The following is a 15,863-nucleotide window of genomic DNA, read 5'->3' as shown; positions in this document are numbered from 1 at the left end:
TCTCAATAACTGGGGTGTGATATGCCCTTGCAGCACTCACTCATTCAGTTCCCACTGTAGCGGCCCTGAGAACCAGGAGCCCCAGTGTCCCGGAGTGTGAGAAGACATGAGTCCCCTAGTAGTGTGGGATATTATTATAAGCTGTGTTACTTCTATTGATGTTGCATTTGTTTAGCTCTGTGAAGCTGTGTTGCCGTGCCTGTCTAAAACACCTGATTGGTCTAATAAAGAGCTGAACGGCCAATAGCAAGGCAGGAGAAAGGATAGGCGGGGCTGGCAGGCAGAGAGAAGATATAGGAAGAAGAAAAGAGATGGAAGAGAAAGGAGATCTCACAGTCAGAGAAGGAGGAGGACTCCAGGGGCCAGCCACCAAGCTACACAACCAGCAAGCCACAGAGTAAAATTTACAGAAGAGAACAGGAAAAGCCCAGAGGCAAAAAGTAGGATAATTTAAAGAAAACTGGCTAGAAGCTAAGCCAAACTAAGGCCAGGCATTCACAAGTAAGAATACGTCTCTGTGTGTATTTATTTGGGAGCTGAGTGGCAGTTCCCCACAAAGAGTAGATACAACACCCTAGACCTCAGAGCACATCACACTCGGCCTTATGCTTTATCTGAGCCCTTGGTGGACCCCATGGTGCTGGTCTATGATTCCAGTCTTGCCTCTTCTGAAACACCCACAGATACACAAAGAAGGTTTTAACAAACAATAGCCAGGGGTGCCCCATGTCTCCTGCCAAGCTGAGCAGACCCATCATGTGAGCCCTACACTAAAGCAAGTCTACATGTGACATGTAATGGCCACATCCCATGTCTCCAGGATGGAATGACCCCCTGTGTGGACCTTTGAGAGCCTTCCCAATGCTAAAGACCATGGGGGTTAACAGTAGGCTACAGGATGAATAATGAACAGCCTATGTGGGGGGCAGGGCACAAGGTGGCAGGATCAGGTTTCCATGACAACAGGGTGACTGAAGATCATCTCTTAGATGGAGTAAGAGGTCAACAATTGACACTTGCACACCTCTGTGTCTGACTGCCATGTTGTGAAGCATCATGCATGCTCCAGACTGGACCTGCCCAAGAGTCCTTTGTCCCTAAGCACAGTGCTCATCCCTGTTCTTCTTGTGGGTGCCATGTTGGTCCTGATTTACCATCCATATCTTTGGGTTTTAAGCCTAGTCTTCACCTTTGACCTTTTGGCCAAGGTCAGGTGTTCTTTTGTGTTAGGGTTCTCTAGAGTAGCAGAACTTATAAGAATGAATCTATGTATACAGAAAGGGGATTTATTAGAATAGCGTATGGGCTGTGGTCCAGCTAATCCAACAATGACTAGTTATTTACGGAGCATCCCAGAATCCAGAAATTGTTTACTTCTTGAGGCTGGATGCCTCATCTGGTCTTCAGTGTATGCTGGAATCCCAAATAAGTAGGCTCTAACGCCAGCGAAGGAATGGATGGGCTAACAAGGCAAAGGTAAGCAGGCAGAGCACAAAAGCTTCCTTCTTCCATGTCCCCTATACCAGCAGAAGATGTGTCTTCCTTCCTATGGAACCATTTAGTTCTCTGTGTGGAGGTTAGTAGTGTGTGTGCATGTGTATATAATTCCAGAAATGGGGAGATTGAGACAGAAGGATTGCAGTGAGTTCCAGGCAGCCTGGGACACATAATGAGACCCTCTCTCAGGAGAGAGAGAGAGAGAGAGAGAGAGAGAGAGAGAGAAAGCTGACACTCCTTGCGATTTAACTCAGTGCATCAGAAGAAGTTCATAATCACTACAGACAAACCATGTTTTGTTCCAAAGTCACCAGAGTCACAAATTCCATGCACTTTTTTTTTTCATGCACATCCTCAAACCCCAGCCTGCATGTTGCAGCCACAGTGCATCCTCACATGCACTGCTCACATTCCCAGATCCCCTTGGCCATGTGTAGGTGCAGGACAGCTTTTGAGTCACATGGGGCAGGTCTAGAATCTTGTCTTGGGACCTGGACAGAAGGAACCAAGGATTCCTGTCTCTGGTTTATGTACAAGTGACCTGGAGGGATCCCCAAGCCACCTGGAATAAAAAGCTATAATGATTTGGTTCTGCTCTGTCCACTGCTGAGTGCTTGGTGCCTGGGCCCATGGGGAACATATAATATGTGCTCAATAAATGCATCTAGTTGAAACATGAGTGCCTGTGCATGTGCACGCGTGCGCGCGCGCGCGCACACACACACACACATGCGTACACACACACACACACACACACACACACACACACACACACACACACCTATACATCTATGGCTCATCTCACACACCCTCATAGCATCTGCTGTGGTTTATTGTTCTTAATCAGACATTGGACAGAACCTTCCAACAGACACACAGACAGAAGTCAAGCTGGAGTTCTTCCCTCCCCTTCTGCATCTCTTGTCCCCCAGAGAACGCTGTCAGAGGGTACAGCTGATGAAGCAGGCTGTGAGGAAAGCTGTCTGTGATGGGACAGGATGGAAGGGTGGGCGGGCCGGGGTCAGAAGCCTGGAGTCTGACTCTGGGTTGGACACTCCATCACTGGGGCCTTGGGCAGCATCCTGCCCTCTCTGGTCAAGGCCTTCAGCAGAGGAGCACATCCTCCTGACTCTGGAGTCTTCTGGGAAGATGCTACTGAGCTGACAGGAGGACGCATGCTCCATTCTCATCCACCTGAGGATGGACGGAAGGCAGGGCACATCAGCCCTACACTGCTGTCACCCCAGCACTAAGGCAGGAGGATGGCGAGCAACCAGGCTAGCCTGTGCTATGCAGAAGAAGCCCTCAAAACACCAAAAACAAGCAACGCAAACAAACAGACATTACGAAAAAAATGAGTCTCCTGGTTCTCCTGGTGTGGTACACCAACCTCCGTCTGCAATAGAAAACATACAATTGTGTGTCAGGAGCCTGCATTCTTATTGGGAAGTGGGTATAAATGAGCCCTGAAGGTGGCCAACTGAGCCCCTTAGACAGGATCTGGGAAGGCAGCCAGTAGGCCAACTTTAGGACTCAGGCCCTTATGGGTATATAGAGTACTTCCCTGGAAGTCATGCCTCCCACCTGAGGACCCTCACTCATTTATAGATCTGTCGAATGAGAGAATGAGCATGACCAATTGTCTGCTGCATGGCAACCCTGGAGGCCTCTCAACCTTCCATGCTTCTCTCCCACATCCCTAATGTCCCCTCTGACTTCCTTCTTGAACTGGAGTTTGGTTCCAATATATCATGCTAAGCTTGGCCACCCATGGCCAGGGGAACCATCGGGTCCCTAGCATCAGAAAGCCTCTACACCAGGAGGGGGAAAGTCCAAGTGCAGGTCCCTCTGTGCCAATTTGACTGTGACTCTGCCCCCCTGAGAGCAATTGACCACATGACAATGAGACAGGAAAGACGGGATGCTCCATGGACCTGAGCACTGGCTTCAGAGTCCACGGGAATCCCAGCCCCACCACTCCTTAGCTGAGCATCCCTGAGCCCGTGGCTTCAGCTCTGAGTCTCCTTTTCACACTCTCTGTGTGTGTGTGTGCCAGTGTAGTGGTCCTATTACCCATTAAATAGACTCACGTGGACTGATCTTCACATGTCAGTGTGCAGGTGCACCTGTGTCTGTGATCTGTGAGTGTGAGTGAGTGTGTGTGTGTGTGTGTGAGTTTGGAAATGGAGGGGGGTATATGTGTGTGTGTTTATGTGTTCGAGTGTGTGTCCATGTCCACTTGTGGAACAGCACAGAGGTGAAGGTCACAGAAACAGTTGGAGGAGCTGGTCTCTCCTTCTACCATACAGGTTCTAGGGATCAAGCCCAGGTCACCAGTGTTGGCAGCACATGCTTTACCCACTGAGCCACCTTGCCAGCCTGTGACATCTCTGAATGCCGCTAAAATGCCTGATGGAGTGACCTAAGCTGTGTTCAAGGGGACAGGGTGATGACAGGGTCTCACCGGCACATCCCAGGAGTGCACTGGGGAACCATCCTTGTTCTTAAAGCATGGGTACCGAAACCAGGCCGTAGCCTCTCTAGCCAGTCGCCCCCAACCATCTGAGTTTGAACCAGCCACATTCCCTGTTGGGTCAGCCGGGTCCAGGATCACAGGCCTGCAGAGAAACATTCAGGGAGGGAATTGATCAGCTGCCCAGTGTCCTAGGTACTATTGCCCAGGGGCAGTGGAGGAGCCCAGCAGATCACCACTATCCAAACTTTGTCCTGAGTCCCTTTCCCACACGACCTGGAAGGCCTGAGTTCCAATCCTCTACCCTTTAGTAGCTGTGTGTCCTGGGGCAGGTCCCTCAGGCTCTCTGATCTGTGAAATGGGGAGAGTTCAACCAGTCAGTCTCAAAGGGTGAGATGAGATGTGAGGGCTGAACACAACATCAGATTACAACAGGTCCCTACCTTGGGCAACAAGTCTACTGTATTATTTACAATTAATTGGTCCACAAGTTAGTCTTCAGTACCTAGCAGCCCTTATGACTTTATTATTATTATTATTATTATTATTATTATTATTAATAATAATAATAATAATACAGGATGTTTGACTGCAGGCCAGAAGAGGGCACCAGATCTCATGACAGATGGTTGTGAGCCACCATGTGGGTGCTGGGAATTGAACTCAGGACATCTGAAAGAGCAGCTGGTGCTCTTAACCACTGAGCCATCTCTCCAGCCCCCCCTATGACTTTTGTTACTGCTGGAATGTCTCAGTTCCCTCTCCATCTACTCCCTTCTCTCTACTATTCAGGTTTGGACAAGGTCAGAGCCTTGGTCTTCTCTGCAGACAGGAGAGCCCAGGGTTGCAGGTCCTCATGTCAATAAGGGGCCAGCAGGACAGGGCCCAGCACAGTGACAGGACAGGAGATGCTTCACTGACACAGAACTCCCACCTCCCCATTTCCGCACTGCTGCAGCCTGGACCCCGGGGTGAGAAGCTGGGCCATGTGGGGACAGGCTACCTGGCTCTTCTGAGCTGACTGTGTAAGTAATTGGAGATGTCCTGGTCTTGAAAGTCATAATACACTGTCCAGTAGATTCGAAGCTGCCTGTATTTGGTGACCAGTTCCAAGACTGTCCGGAAGCCCTGGGCTGTGTTGAACTTAGTGACTCCACTTCCACGTTCCCAGGCATAGACTGTGAGCAGCTCCAGAGCATACTGGGGGGGCAGTGGCTTCCCCAGCTTCTCCTTACACTGAGAAGAGAAAGGCAATGAGAAAAACAGGCTGTCAGCTGCTGAGTGGGGACTACTTCTCACAGGGTCAATACTGCTGCCACCTGATGTTGTCATTACAGGTTTATTGGCACACAATCAATAGATTCAGCCTATGGGAAGTCCTATGATGCACCCAAGGGCTGAGTACTTGAGATGGAGTCTGTGTGGTCCACAAAGACTGCATATTTACCAGCAGGCACATGAGGAATCATGACACCCATGAATGATAGTCAAGGAATGAGGGTGTAATGATACTCACTACTGAAGGTTTTATCACAGGCTCTGAAATAACTGGGGAGGGGCTAGAGAGATTGCTCAATGGATAAAGTGTCCCCCCAGGCAAGCCAGGGAGTTTAGAACCCCAACATGTACATGAATGTCTGGTGAGGAAGCTGACTCATAATCCCACCTTCTAGGGGTAAAGATGGGGGTCCACAGGACTATATGAGGGTTCAGACCTGATGACTCAGCATGCTGTGGGTTCGAGCATCAGACCCTGCCTGGTTATATAAAGTGGAGAGTGACTGAGGACCTGGCATTGCTGTCTGGCCTGCACATGCTTTTGCACACACATATAAACACATACATATACGTGTGCTCCCATGAACAGGTCTACATACACACAGATTAAAAAGCCCAGAATATAGTAAGAAATCAAACATTTAAAGAGGTAACTGCATGAAGAGTCAGGAGAACCGAAGAGATAGAAAGGAACATGAAAGATTTGCCATGGAAGAAAAATTCAAAGACGCAAATGAAGCAGCAGCCAGGGAACGGTGAATTAGACATGGCTGAAGAGAGAGTTAGCTGACTGGAAAGTGGACTAGGAAAAAAAAATCAATTAGAACAAGCATAGAAAGTCCTCCTTCTTCTCAGGTCTTCTCCCTCAGCATCACCCTACCTCATCATCCCCAGCCACCCCTAGATTCTCTCTCATGCCCTCCCCGCTCCCTCCCTTCCACCCACCTTTTTCTCTTTCAAGTTTTTTCTCTCACAACTTGTGCCATCTCTTCTTCTTTTTGTCAACCTGACACAAGTTGAGTCATCTGGAGGAGATGGACCCACCAATGAGGAAATGCCTCCACCAGACAGGCTGTGGGGCATTTGCTTGATCAGTGATTGACGTGGGAAGGCCCAGCCCATTGTGGGCAGAGCCACCCCTGGGAGGGTGGTTCTGAGTTGCTTTTAAAAAGCAGGCAGAGCAATAAAGGGGTTTCAAGCCAGTAAACAGTGCTCCTCCGTGGCTTTTGTTTAAATCCCTGCCTCAACTTCCTGGTCCTAGAGAGGGGTCTACTGCTGGGACACACCTGCCATGTTGCTCTTTGAGAAGCTGTTTGTGGGAACTTGAAAGACACGAATGTTGACAGACAGGCAGAAGACAGAGACTGGTATGTGAGGTTTCAGAGGGAGGCAAAGACACTATCTGGCTGTTTGTGTGAGATCTTTGAATTAAGAATCAGTGGTTTCTCATCAGCTGGGGCTGAAAATCAGCTCTGAGTAAGAAGAGACCTGCACCATGGAGGCCAAGTCTTCGGGAAGGAGTTTCCTCATGGTCACACACAGAAGCTGTGGTCCAAGGGCCCAAGACTGCCTCTCAGGTGACAGCCAGACCTTGCAATGTGGAGAGGTCTCCCAGGTGGTTCTATTTTTGTCCCTCCAAGGATGAAGGATTGAAGGGGTCATGGAGAGCAGCTGAGGCCTGGCACTGAAAGAGGCCAGGAGAGGCCATTGGAGAAAGTGCAGCCTCAACTGTAGTGAAGAACCCCCTTAAACACTCTGCTGAGCATGAGACCACTGCCAAGGAGAGCAGAACATGTGAACAGAGCTGGCCTGAGGCTGTGAGACCAGCTGTGCTGTGGATGGCAGAGCCCAAGTAGGAGAACTGCCCAGACCCTTTGAAGCTCATTAAATGGTGGTTCCCAGATATCAGACACTGAGCTTTTGCATTGTTGGACATTGGTTTTGTTTGATCTGATTGTGACTGTGACCTTGTTCTTTGCTCTAGGGTAAGAGAGTATTTAACTTGTGTTCTTAATTTTATAGGAGCTCACAGTTGAGAGACTAATTTTTATAAGCATTGGAGTTGTTTTTTTAAACTTTGGGACTTTTATGGCTATCTTGTATTTTTTTAAAGATTTTTTTTTATTTATTATGTACACAGAGAAGGGCGCCAGATCTCATTACAAATGGTTGTGAGCCACCATGTGGGTGCTGGGAATTGAACTCAGGACCTCTGGAAGAGCAGCCAGTGCTCTCAACCTCTGAGCCATCTCTCCAGCCCCGTCTATATTTTATTTTATAATGTGATATTGACATAAGATCTTAGGGATAAGCAAAAAAGGAAAGGTTATGGTTTAATAGTGGTGTGTTTGTATCAACTTGAAAAGCAGTCAATTGTGCTGATTAGTTTTGGTCCACTAGACATCTGGTAGAAGGGACCCTTAATCAAGAAAATGCCTCCATCAACTGGCTTAGGGTAGTGTGTGGGGGCATATTACTAATTAACTGATGTGGGTGGGATCAGCCAACTCTGGTTGATGCCACATCTGGGCAGATGACCCTGGGTCATCTATGAATGCAAACTGAGTGAGCCATGGCAAGCAAGCCAGTGAACAGAATTCCTCCATCAGTTACTGGTCTGTCTTCCTTTAGTGATGGACTGTGACTGGGATGTGTGACCTAATAAGACCTTTCCTTCCCAAGGGACTTTTGGTCATGTGACAAAGATATCATGTCAATAGAAAGCAAACTAGAATACTCCTTTTCTCTGGCTGTATGCACCCCCTGTATAGACAGGGCCCATGGTAGCTGAGCCAAATGCCATACCAGTTGGTACCAGTGCTTGACCAGGCGGATGAGACTCTTCAGTTTAGTTGGACGCTGCTTCAGGAAGTTTCGCTGGAGCTCTGTGAAGCAGGTGGAGAACTCGCCCTCCAGCCTCAGGGAGGTGCACTGCCTGATAAGCTTTCTGTAGATTTCAGGGTCAGGCTTGCCGTAGATGCCAACATGACCTGTAAAGGAGGCTTCACTCAGTTAACACTCCAGCCCTTCTCTGAGGTTCTTGGGTCTATCTGAGGTGACAAGCTCACAGGCTGTGGGTTTCAAGGAACACAGGAGAGTTGTACCACAGCGAGCCTCACTCCCCACATATCCATGCATCCACCACACCTCAGGACTGCAAACACCATGCATGTGGCCCTGCAAAGTTCCTGCCCCCAACTGGTCCTAGTGTGGTGCCTTCCTCACAGGCCTGGAGACAGTAGTGGGAGGAGACAGCACACTGAGGTCACACATGAGAGAGCTGCACACTCATCTAATAATGGCCAACCATGCTCTGGTGTCCAGGATCTTCTGCACGGGGCTTGTCGTGTGTGTACACTCCTGTTTGTGTCAGAGTTTATCATGGAGCAGTCTGCTGTGTTTATATATCATGTGTCTTGTGGTTACAGAGTCCTGCCCTATTCTGTGTTTGTATTGTTTGTGTTCATGAAAAAGTTATACACGTATGTTTGGGGACAAGAGAGTATACTGGGTGTCTTCCTTTATAGTTTGCCTCCTTCTCCCTTGGTGTAAGATATTACAGTAGACTATCATATACATTAGTAAACAAATTTGGTAAAGTAGCAGCCTTAGATAATATGCACTGTAATTTGCACTGTTATGAATTCTTATATGTTGATACAAATATAAACTTTTTATATTCCTATTTAAGATCATTTGTATATTGATACAAATACAGAACTATGTTATAATGCATACATATTTTTACTCTTATTTGAAATATTTGTATATTGATACAAATGTAAATTTATATCTGTCATACTGTATGTATGTTCTACTTCTGTTTAAGATATTCTGTATACTGATATATATTTAGGATTATTATCATATCATATTGCATATTGCACTATACATTCCTACCTCTGTAAAGATATTTTGTGTATTGTCACAATTTAAAATCATTGTCCTTTTACTGTACATTTGCTTACAGACTATTTGCCTTATTTATAGGAAGCCTTAGTCCTTAGGTTGTTTAGGTAGATAAGACTTATAGATTTATTGTCACCTATGCTTGTCATCTCTATAATTATGTTAGTTAGGTTATCCAGATTTATAAATACATAGGTGAGATGGACAGGTAATCGTCAAACATTTCATGGACCTAGAGAATATGGCATTTAAATAACATACAATTCTGTTGATGTGAGACACAATTGCTCCTGGCAGCACCAATTTGATCCCGAGAGAATGTTGGGCTTCTAAGACATTTCCATTTGGAAGTTTGTCTTCTTGGCACAAAATGGCCTACTGGGCAAAGAACTGCCCTTGCCTCAACTGCTGACAGTACAAATGCTGTCCTTTCTGGACAAGCGGGACACAAGGAAAGTGACCACTATACTTTGCCAAGACAGGGTAAGATGGTCTTTCAGAATTCCTGCTTCTGAAAATGGTCTGTCAGATACTCTAGGCCTGTAGCCAATTTGAATGCACCAATGATGCTGAGAAACATTAGGTGACTGTCTAAGCTGCCAGCTGTCTCTCTCTACTCTTGCAAGACTCCCAAAAGTTGCTTGCATCCTTCTCCCATTTCTCAGGTATTATTATATTCCTTCTCAGGTCTTTAATGTGGTTGAAGATTAGCAGTTATAGTTACAACTTAGTATATATACATATATAATATCTTAGATAGAATATATTAAGTATTAGACTGAGGTTCTTTAGGATAGGACACCTTTTGGAATGATCTTGGTAACATGCCACCTACCCACGCTCTAGACTTCCCTGGATTTTAGTATGTATTTTTTGCTTGATATTGTTTGTATTTATTGTAATTCCAACTTATCTAGGTCATTATCCCTCATTACTCCTGGACAATATTTGATAACCATTTCTTTGTATACAGTCTTGTATTAGGTTAGAACCTTCTTATTTAGACAAAAGGGGGAGATGTAGTGGGTAGCCTTGGCCTGGAAGTTCCAACCCCCACTGAGGCTTCAGTAATGGTCACACCCACAAGGCGGGGCTGAGAGAGGACACTGAAGACCCAGGATCAAGAGGAGAGGCTTCTCTTGGTTCCAGGACCCTGAACGCTGGAGGTAGACCAAGCAGAGTTCTCCAGAGAACACCGCCGGACTGCGCCATACCTTTCCCAGACCCTGCAACCTATCCCTTCATTTGTAAGTTACGCCACTAAATAAACCTCCCTTTTAACTACGTGGAGTGGCCTTAATAATTTCACCAATATCTTCTCTGTGACTGAGGAGCTTGGCTGGCATCCAGCAAGTCTTAGAGATTCTTCTGTCTCTATCCCCTATAGTGCTGGGGTTATGGATCCATGTGTGGCCCTTTCTAAGTTAAGTGAGTGTTGGGCTGAACTCAGGTCCTCACGCTTGTGCAGCAACTGTTCTTATCCACTGAGCTGTCTCCCCAGGCACTGTGTGTTTTTAGTGTATGATTTTCCATAGTGCCTAACTTAATATCATATGGTTTTGATTGACAGGTTCTGAGAGCAATAAAATATGGTGGTGGTGGTGGTGGTGGTGGTGGTGGTGGTGGTGGTGGTGTGTGTGTGTGTCTGTGTGTGTCTGTGTCTGTGTGTCTGTGTCTGTGTGTGTCTGTGTCTGTGTGTGTCTGTGTGTGTCTGTGTGTGTCTGTGTGTGTGTCCTGAACTTGTAGAGTGTATAGGCAGCAGGCTAGGGAATACATGTGGCTGTGTGTGGGTGCATGTGCACACTTGAGTAGACCAGACAGGCAGCAGGCTGTGTCTTAGGTGTGCGCAGGTGTGTGGCCATGGTTGCAGCAGGACATACCATCAGGCTTTGATGCTGACACAGGGCAAAATCACCTGCTGATGGGTTTAGGGACACACCCAGTCACTCAGTGACCCAGGAAGGTCTCTGGCTCATATGTTTGTTTTCAACTTCAGAGCCCATAAAACAGGCTCATTGACAAAATCATCTTGGGTGGGATTGTGCCTCAGGTCTTCTCTTGGGATGTCACCCACACTGCCATTTTCAAGGGGGTCTTTCTGTGGTGACCCCACTTCCCCACTGAAGAGATACTGAGGCTGGGGAAGTCCATGAATGACCAAGACAGGCTACTGGGGAGCCGCCCTCCCAGTTCATTTCTGAGTCACCCCCTCTGGCCCCTTCCACTCAGCAGGGTTCTAAGCCCCTGCAGCTTCCCACAGCATGCTTCCCTGCTCCTGCTCCCAGGCTGGTCTCTCATTCCCTGCTGCCTGAGACTCAGCACTGTTTCCATGACTCTCCTAAGCCAGGGGCTGTGGCCTTGTCTCCAAGTTATTAGCAGCAGTTCACACAGTGGCCAGCAGGGGGTGGTGTGTGTGTGTCCCGTGCTTCCAGGGAATATTCATGAGTGTCTATGGGTAGAGTTGGGCAATTTGTAATTTTGGAGACCCACTGTGTGTCAAGCCTGGTGTAATATCATTTACATAGAGTTTCATTTAATGGTTAATGATTTAACAGGTGTGCTAGTGGGTGGGGATGTGGTATGGCTCTGTTTCCTGTTTTCCTGAGGCAGACAGCTTCAGGAAAATTCTGCATCCTGCACAAACCCTCCCACAGGCACCCATGCTTCTGCTCAGGTCTGAGGTTTCCTATTCTTTGGGAGAAGATGCATCAGTTATTAATATTCTTTGAGTTCTCTGCTGCCTCATGTTTAGAAAGACAAAATCCACACCCAGCCTTGAATATCACTGGGCAGCCAAGGGGTCATCTAAGGTGCCTTCATCCCCTCACTGAGCCAGCGTGCTACTTAATGTCCTTCTCTGGGGGATTCTCACTCCCACTCCCAAAATTCTAAAGTCCCCTCTCCAGCTCAGCTTTAAAGAGATGCTCTCTGTGGGAGACTTTCTCAATTGATAAGGGTTTTCAGTTCAGGAATAGAAGGTGTGGGCTATGGAGATGGTCAGTGAGTAACATGCTGTCACAGAAGTGTGAGGACCCACTGGGGGTGGTGAATTAGGATTGTAATCCCAGCACTGAGGAGGGGAGACAGGAGGGGTCCGGGGTTCTGCCCAGTCAGTCAGGATTAACTGTTGAATTCTGGAGCAGGAAGAGATCCAGCCTCAAAAAAGATGGATGACTCCTGAGGTGTGTCAGTCACGGTTCATGCTCACACTCACACACACACACACACACACACACACACACACAGAGAGAGAGAGAGAGAGAGAGAGAGAGAGAGAGAGAGAATTAGAAGCAAGGATGAAGGCACATGGAAGGGCCGGCTGAGGCTCTGACAGGCTTACCCAGGACATCATAGGCCGGCAGCACATCAAACTCCACCTCCCGTTGAAGCTGTGGGGAGCTCAGTTTGAAGCTGAGTACCCGGGGGTTGGACCACCATGGATTCTGGACCTCAAACTTCACCCAAATATGTCTCTCTCTCTGAAACTTGTGCAGCTGTTTCTTAATTTCCTGGATGAACTCTCCCCGTCGCTTTAACTGATCCTCAAAGCTGGTGAGATTGGTAAGGAACACCACCAGGTCGGCGTCCGACCTGCCATTGAGTGCTGTGCCTTTGCCTGAAGAGCCACCCTGAAGGACAACGATGAGAATGACAGACATCAGGCAGAGCCTTGCCCAGCAGTCCAGAACCTCTGCAGCCTAAGGGTCCACCACCCAGGGTCACGGACAGATAGAGAATAGAGAAAGCTGGCACATGTGCAGTGGAATACTACTCAGCCCTGAAAAGTGAAACCAGAATCAATGTAAGAAAACAGATGGTTCTGGATCTCCTCATGGTTCAAGAGATAAGCCAGACTCAGAATGATGAACATCAGTGTTTATCTGTGGAGTCTATATTTAAATATGTCTATGAGAATGAGTGTGTGAGTGTGTGTGTGTGATAGAAGGGGGGCTATGTGGGGAAAGTGGGGGAGGGATCTAAAGAGTGGGTCACGAGGGAAGACAAAATAGCACATTTTCCCTCATATGGATTCTAGATCTCACTGCACACATGTGACATGCCAAAAGAGAGGGACTCTCCCGGGGACGTCAGTGTGGGGGGTAAAGGATGGGATGGTAGTGGGTGAGAGGAGACTGTGAGTAAATTAGCATGGACTTATGAAACTGTTGCCAAGATCCCTACTGTTAACATTGCTAGTTGGTAGACTGTGCTCACATGACATCACATACTTGTAAGAAAACGGCCTTGTGTAATATTTAATAACAAAAATCATAGAGCAACAGAAAAAAAAATTAGTAAAGAGAGATCCACAGCTGTAAAACAAAATATTTTCGAAAGAAGGACTCATGCTGAGAATAATCCCTCATGTGAGCCCCAGGCACGGTTGAGTGGTCATTACAAAATGTCCTATCTGGGAAGGGAGAGGTGGCTCAGTAGTTAAAGACCCCGCTGTTGTTGCAGATGTCCTGAGTTTAGTGCCTAGCACCCATGCAGGCCAGCCAGCTCACAACCACCTAGGTAACTCCAGCTAAAAGGAATATGACACCCACTCTTCAACTCTGGGGGCGCCTGCACTAACACATGCACAACCCCCATCCATAAAATTAAAAATATAAATAAATAAAATCAACTTTAAAAAAAGAAAAGAAAAGAAAACAACTTTCTTTCTGCAGCTTTCCCAGTAAATTAGGTATGAAGTCCAAGACCCGGAACTGAGCCCAACGATCATCCATCAATCCAGTCACCAGCATGTGGGGTCCTGTTCTGTCCCCTGTGTCACACTTAGCCTGCATGTCCTGTGCCAGTATAGGAGGGGTGCAGAGAACCCTGGGCACAGAGGTAGTAATTCACTCACCCAAGGTCACACAGCAGCTCAAAGGTTGGGCCCCCCATCCACCACTCTCCAGAAAACTGCTTCCCCGAGCTTGGCCTCAGTTTCCCTGACTCTGAAATGGATGTGGCCTGGGAGGGTGGAACATAAACTGTAGCCGAAGCTCTTTTTCTAACACAGATGTGGGACCTGGGGGCAGAACCCCACCACACCACGCAGCTGTGATCAGAGGTGAGGAGATGGGATCAGGGCTGCAGTCTGGCTCCTGAGGGTCTTCTCCCATCCCACCCGGGGTCAGCTCCGGCTGAGGGGGCTCACCTTCACCACCTTGGAGACCCTCACAGGGTGGGCGGCGCCTTGGAAGCATCTCTCCTTCAGGAAATCACACATGATATTGATGATGGCTTTGACATCATCACGGAAGCCGCTGTCGGGAAGGAGGTGGTCCTCTATGAACTTGTCCAGCTCTGAGGCCGGGGTGTTGCTGAGCCCCTGCCCCATCTTCCCTGAAGCTTTCCCTCTGCAGCTGGTGATCCTGAGTCTCCGCTTTCCCAGGGCGGAGCTGGATGCAGCAGCTGCTTTTCAGTTTCGATTTCCCGGGGAGGGCGGGGCTATGCAAATCACTCAGATCTGGGCAGCCAATGGCTGCTGGGGCTTCTCACGAGGTCCCTCCAAGCCTAGGTTTTCTTAGCATCCCACCCAGAGAAGAATTCATAATGAAACAGCTATTTTTTTTTCCTCAGGATTTCTTCTTGTCGAAAAACAGCAGGTTTTAAGAGCAATCTGTACGTGTTGGAAAAGAGGGGAAACCAAGTCAGGAAACTGCAGAAGGAGGCGACTGGGTCCTGAGATTGGCTTCCAGCTCCTGCAAATGTTTTGGAAGAACTCTGTGTTCTTTTCTTTAAAAAAAAAACAAACAAACAAAAAACAAAACAAAAAACTGCTGTAACTTTGAGCTTTGATCTTCCTTTAATTCTAGACCCGCAGTTCTAGGATCACAGAAATTCTTACAGAAAGCCCAGAGTTCCCAGAAGGCCTCTCATACCCCTTCTCCTTCCTCTGTGGCACTGGAGAGGTAACCCATGGCAACCCAAGGTTTAAGCGCAGGCTGTACCACTGAGCTCCCCAGTTTTCAGGCAGAGGATGAGGCATGATTCACGGGGATGGGAGAGGGGACGGGACAGGTCAGCATTGGGCAGTGAGCTATCTGCTAAGGCCATGGCGAGGTAGAAGTTCGTTCAGCCTTTGGGTAGCACAGGTCCCAGATGCACACTCATATAGATGCACACTCATCCAAAGCGTCATTCAAAACAGTTTCCATGTCCTCCAACCCCCTGCCTCCACCTCTTCATCTCTTGTTTAGACTTTTCACTTTGTTATGGTCTTACTTTGAGGCCAAGGCTAGACTTGAACTGGTGATTCTCCCACATTGGCCTCTTCAGTGCTGGTGTTACAGGGCTGGGCCACTGAGTGCTGGTGTTACAGGGCTGGGCCACTGTGCCTAGCTGTACCCACATTTCTCCTAACTGGCTCATTAGTGTCTTCTGCATTATGTATTGACTTATGCCTAAGGCAAAAATGTCACCACAGGAGCTGAGCCTGCTGCCGCCCTAAAGTCTCATTATTCAGTAAGAATGTAAGTTTACCGTGTGTATGTTTCTGTCAATATACAGATACGGACCCATGAGAGGGTGAAGAAAGTGTAGAAAATCAACACTGTGGGCTGGAGAGAGGGATCAGTACTAAGGCATTGTGGGTATTGTACAGAGAGTGCATACATTTATGCATAGGAGTACACACACATACAAATAAAAATAAAAACGACTCTGGGTGTGCTGGTGCATATCTTTAATCTCAGCACTCAAGAGGCGAAGC

At 47.7% G+C, this 15,863-nt stretch overlaps 1 protein-coding gene across 1 annotated transcript; it reads right to left on the bottom strand.

Moving 5' to 3' along the window:
- Positions 1-2,325: 2,325 nt before the first annotated feature.
- Positions 2,326-14,549, bottom strand: LOC118572520 (2'-5'-oligoadenylate synthase 1A-like). Its single transcript, XM_036172228.1, has 6 exons — positions 14,307-14,549; positions 12,498-12,786; positions 8,054-8,238; positions 4,974-5,206; positions 3,962-4,115; positions 2,326-2,893 (listed from the first exon to the last, which is right to left on the bottom strand). Exons 1-6 carry the CDS (start codon positions 14,487-14,489, stop codon positions 2,786-2,788), a joined length of 1,152 nt encoding a protein of 383 aa, XP_036028121.1. The 5' UTR covers positions 14,490-14,549; the 3' UTR covers positions 2,326-2,785.
- Between the last annotated feature and the right edge of the window lie 1,314 nt (positions 14,550-15,863).

This window comes from Onychomys torridus, chromosome 22, assembly GCF_903995425.1.
Source record: "Onychomys torridus chromosome 22, mOncTor1.1, whole genome shotgun sequence".
In the NCBI taxonomy this organism is placed as follows: domain Eukaryota; kingdom Metazoa; phylum Chordata; class Mammalia; order Rodentia; family Cricetidae; genus Onychomys; species Onychomys torridus.
This window is presented reverse-complemented; position numbering and strand designations above follow the sequence as displayed.

What these genes read in the sequence shown, in the direction of transcription:
- LOC118572520 (XM_036172228.1), bottom strand. Translation starts at nt 14,489, where the DNA reads ATGGGGCAGGGGCTCAGCAACACCCCGGCCTCAGAGCTGGACAAGTTC. An exon ending in GGGTCTCCAAGGTGGTGAAG is followed by an intron (nt 12,787 to 14,306) that starts GTGAGCCCCCTC and finishes GTTGTCCTTCAG; the next exon opens with GGTGGCTCTTCAGGCAAAGG. An exon ending in TGCACTCCTGGGATGTGCCG is followed by an intron (nt 2,894 to 3,961) that starts GTGAGACCCTGT and finishes TTTCTATTGCAG; the next exon opens with ACGGAGGTTGGTGTACCACA.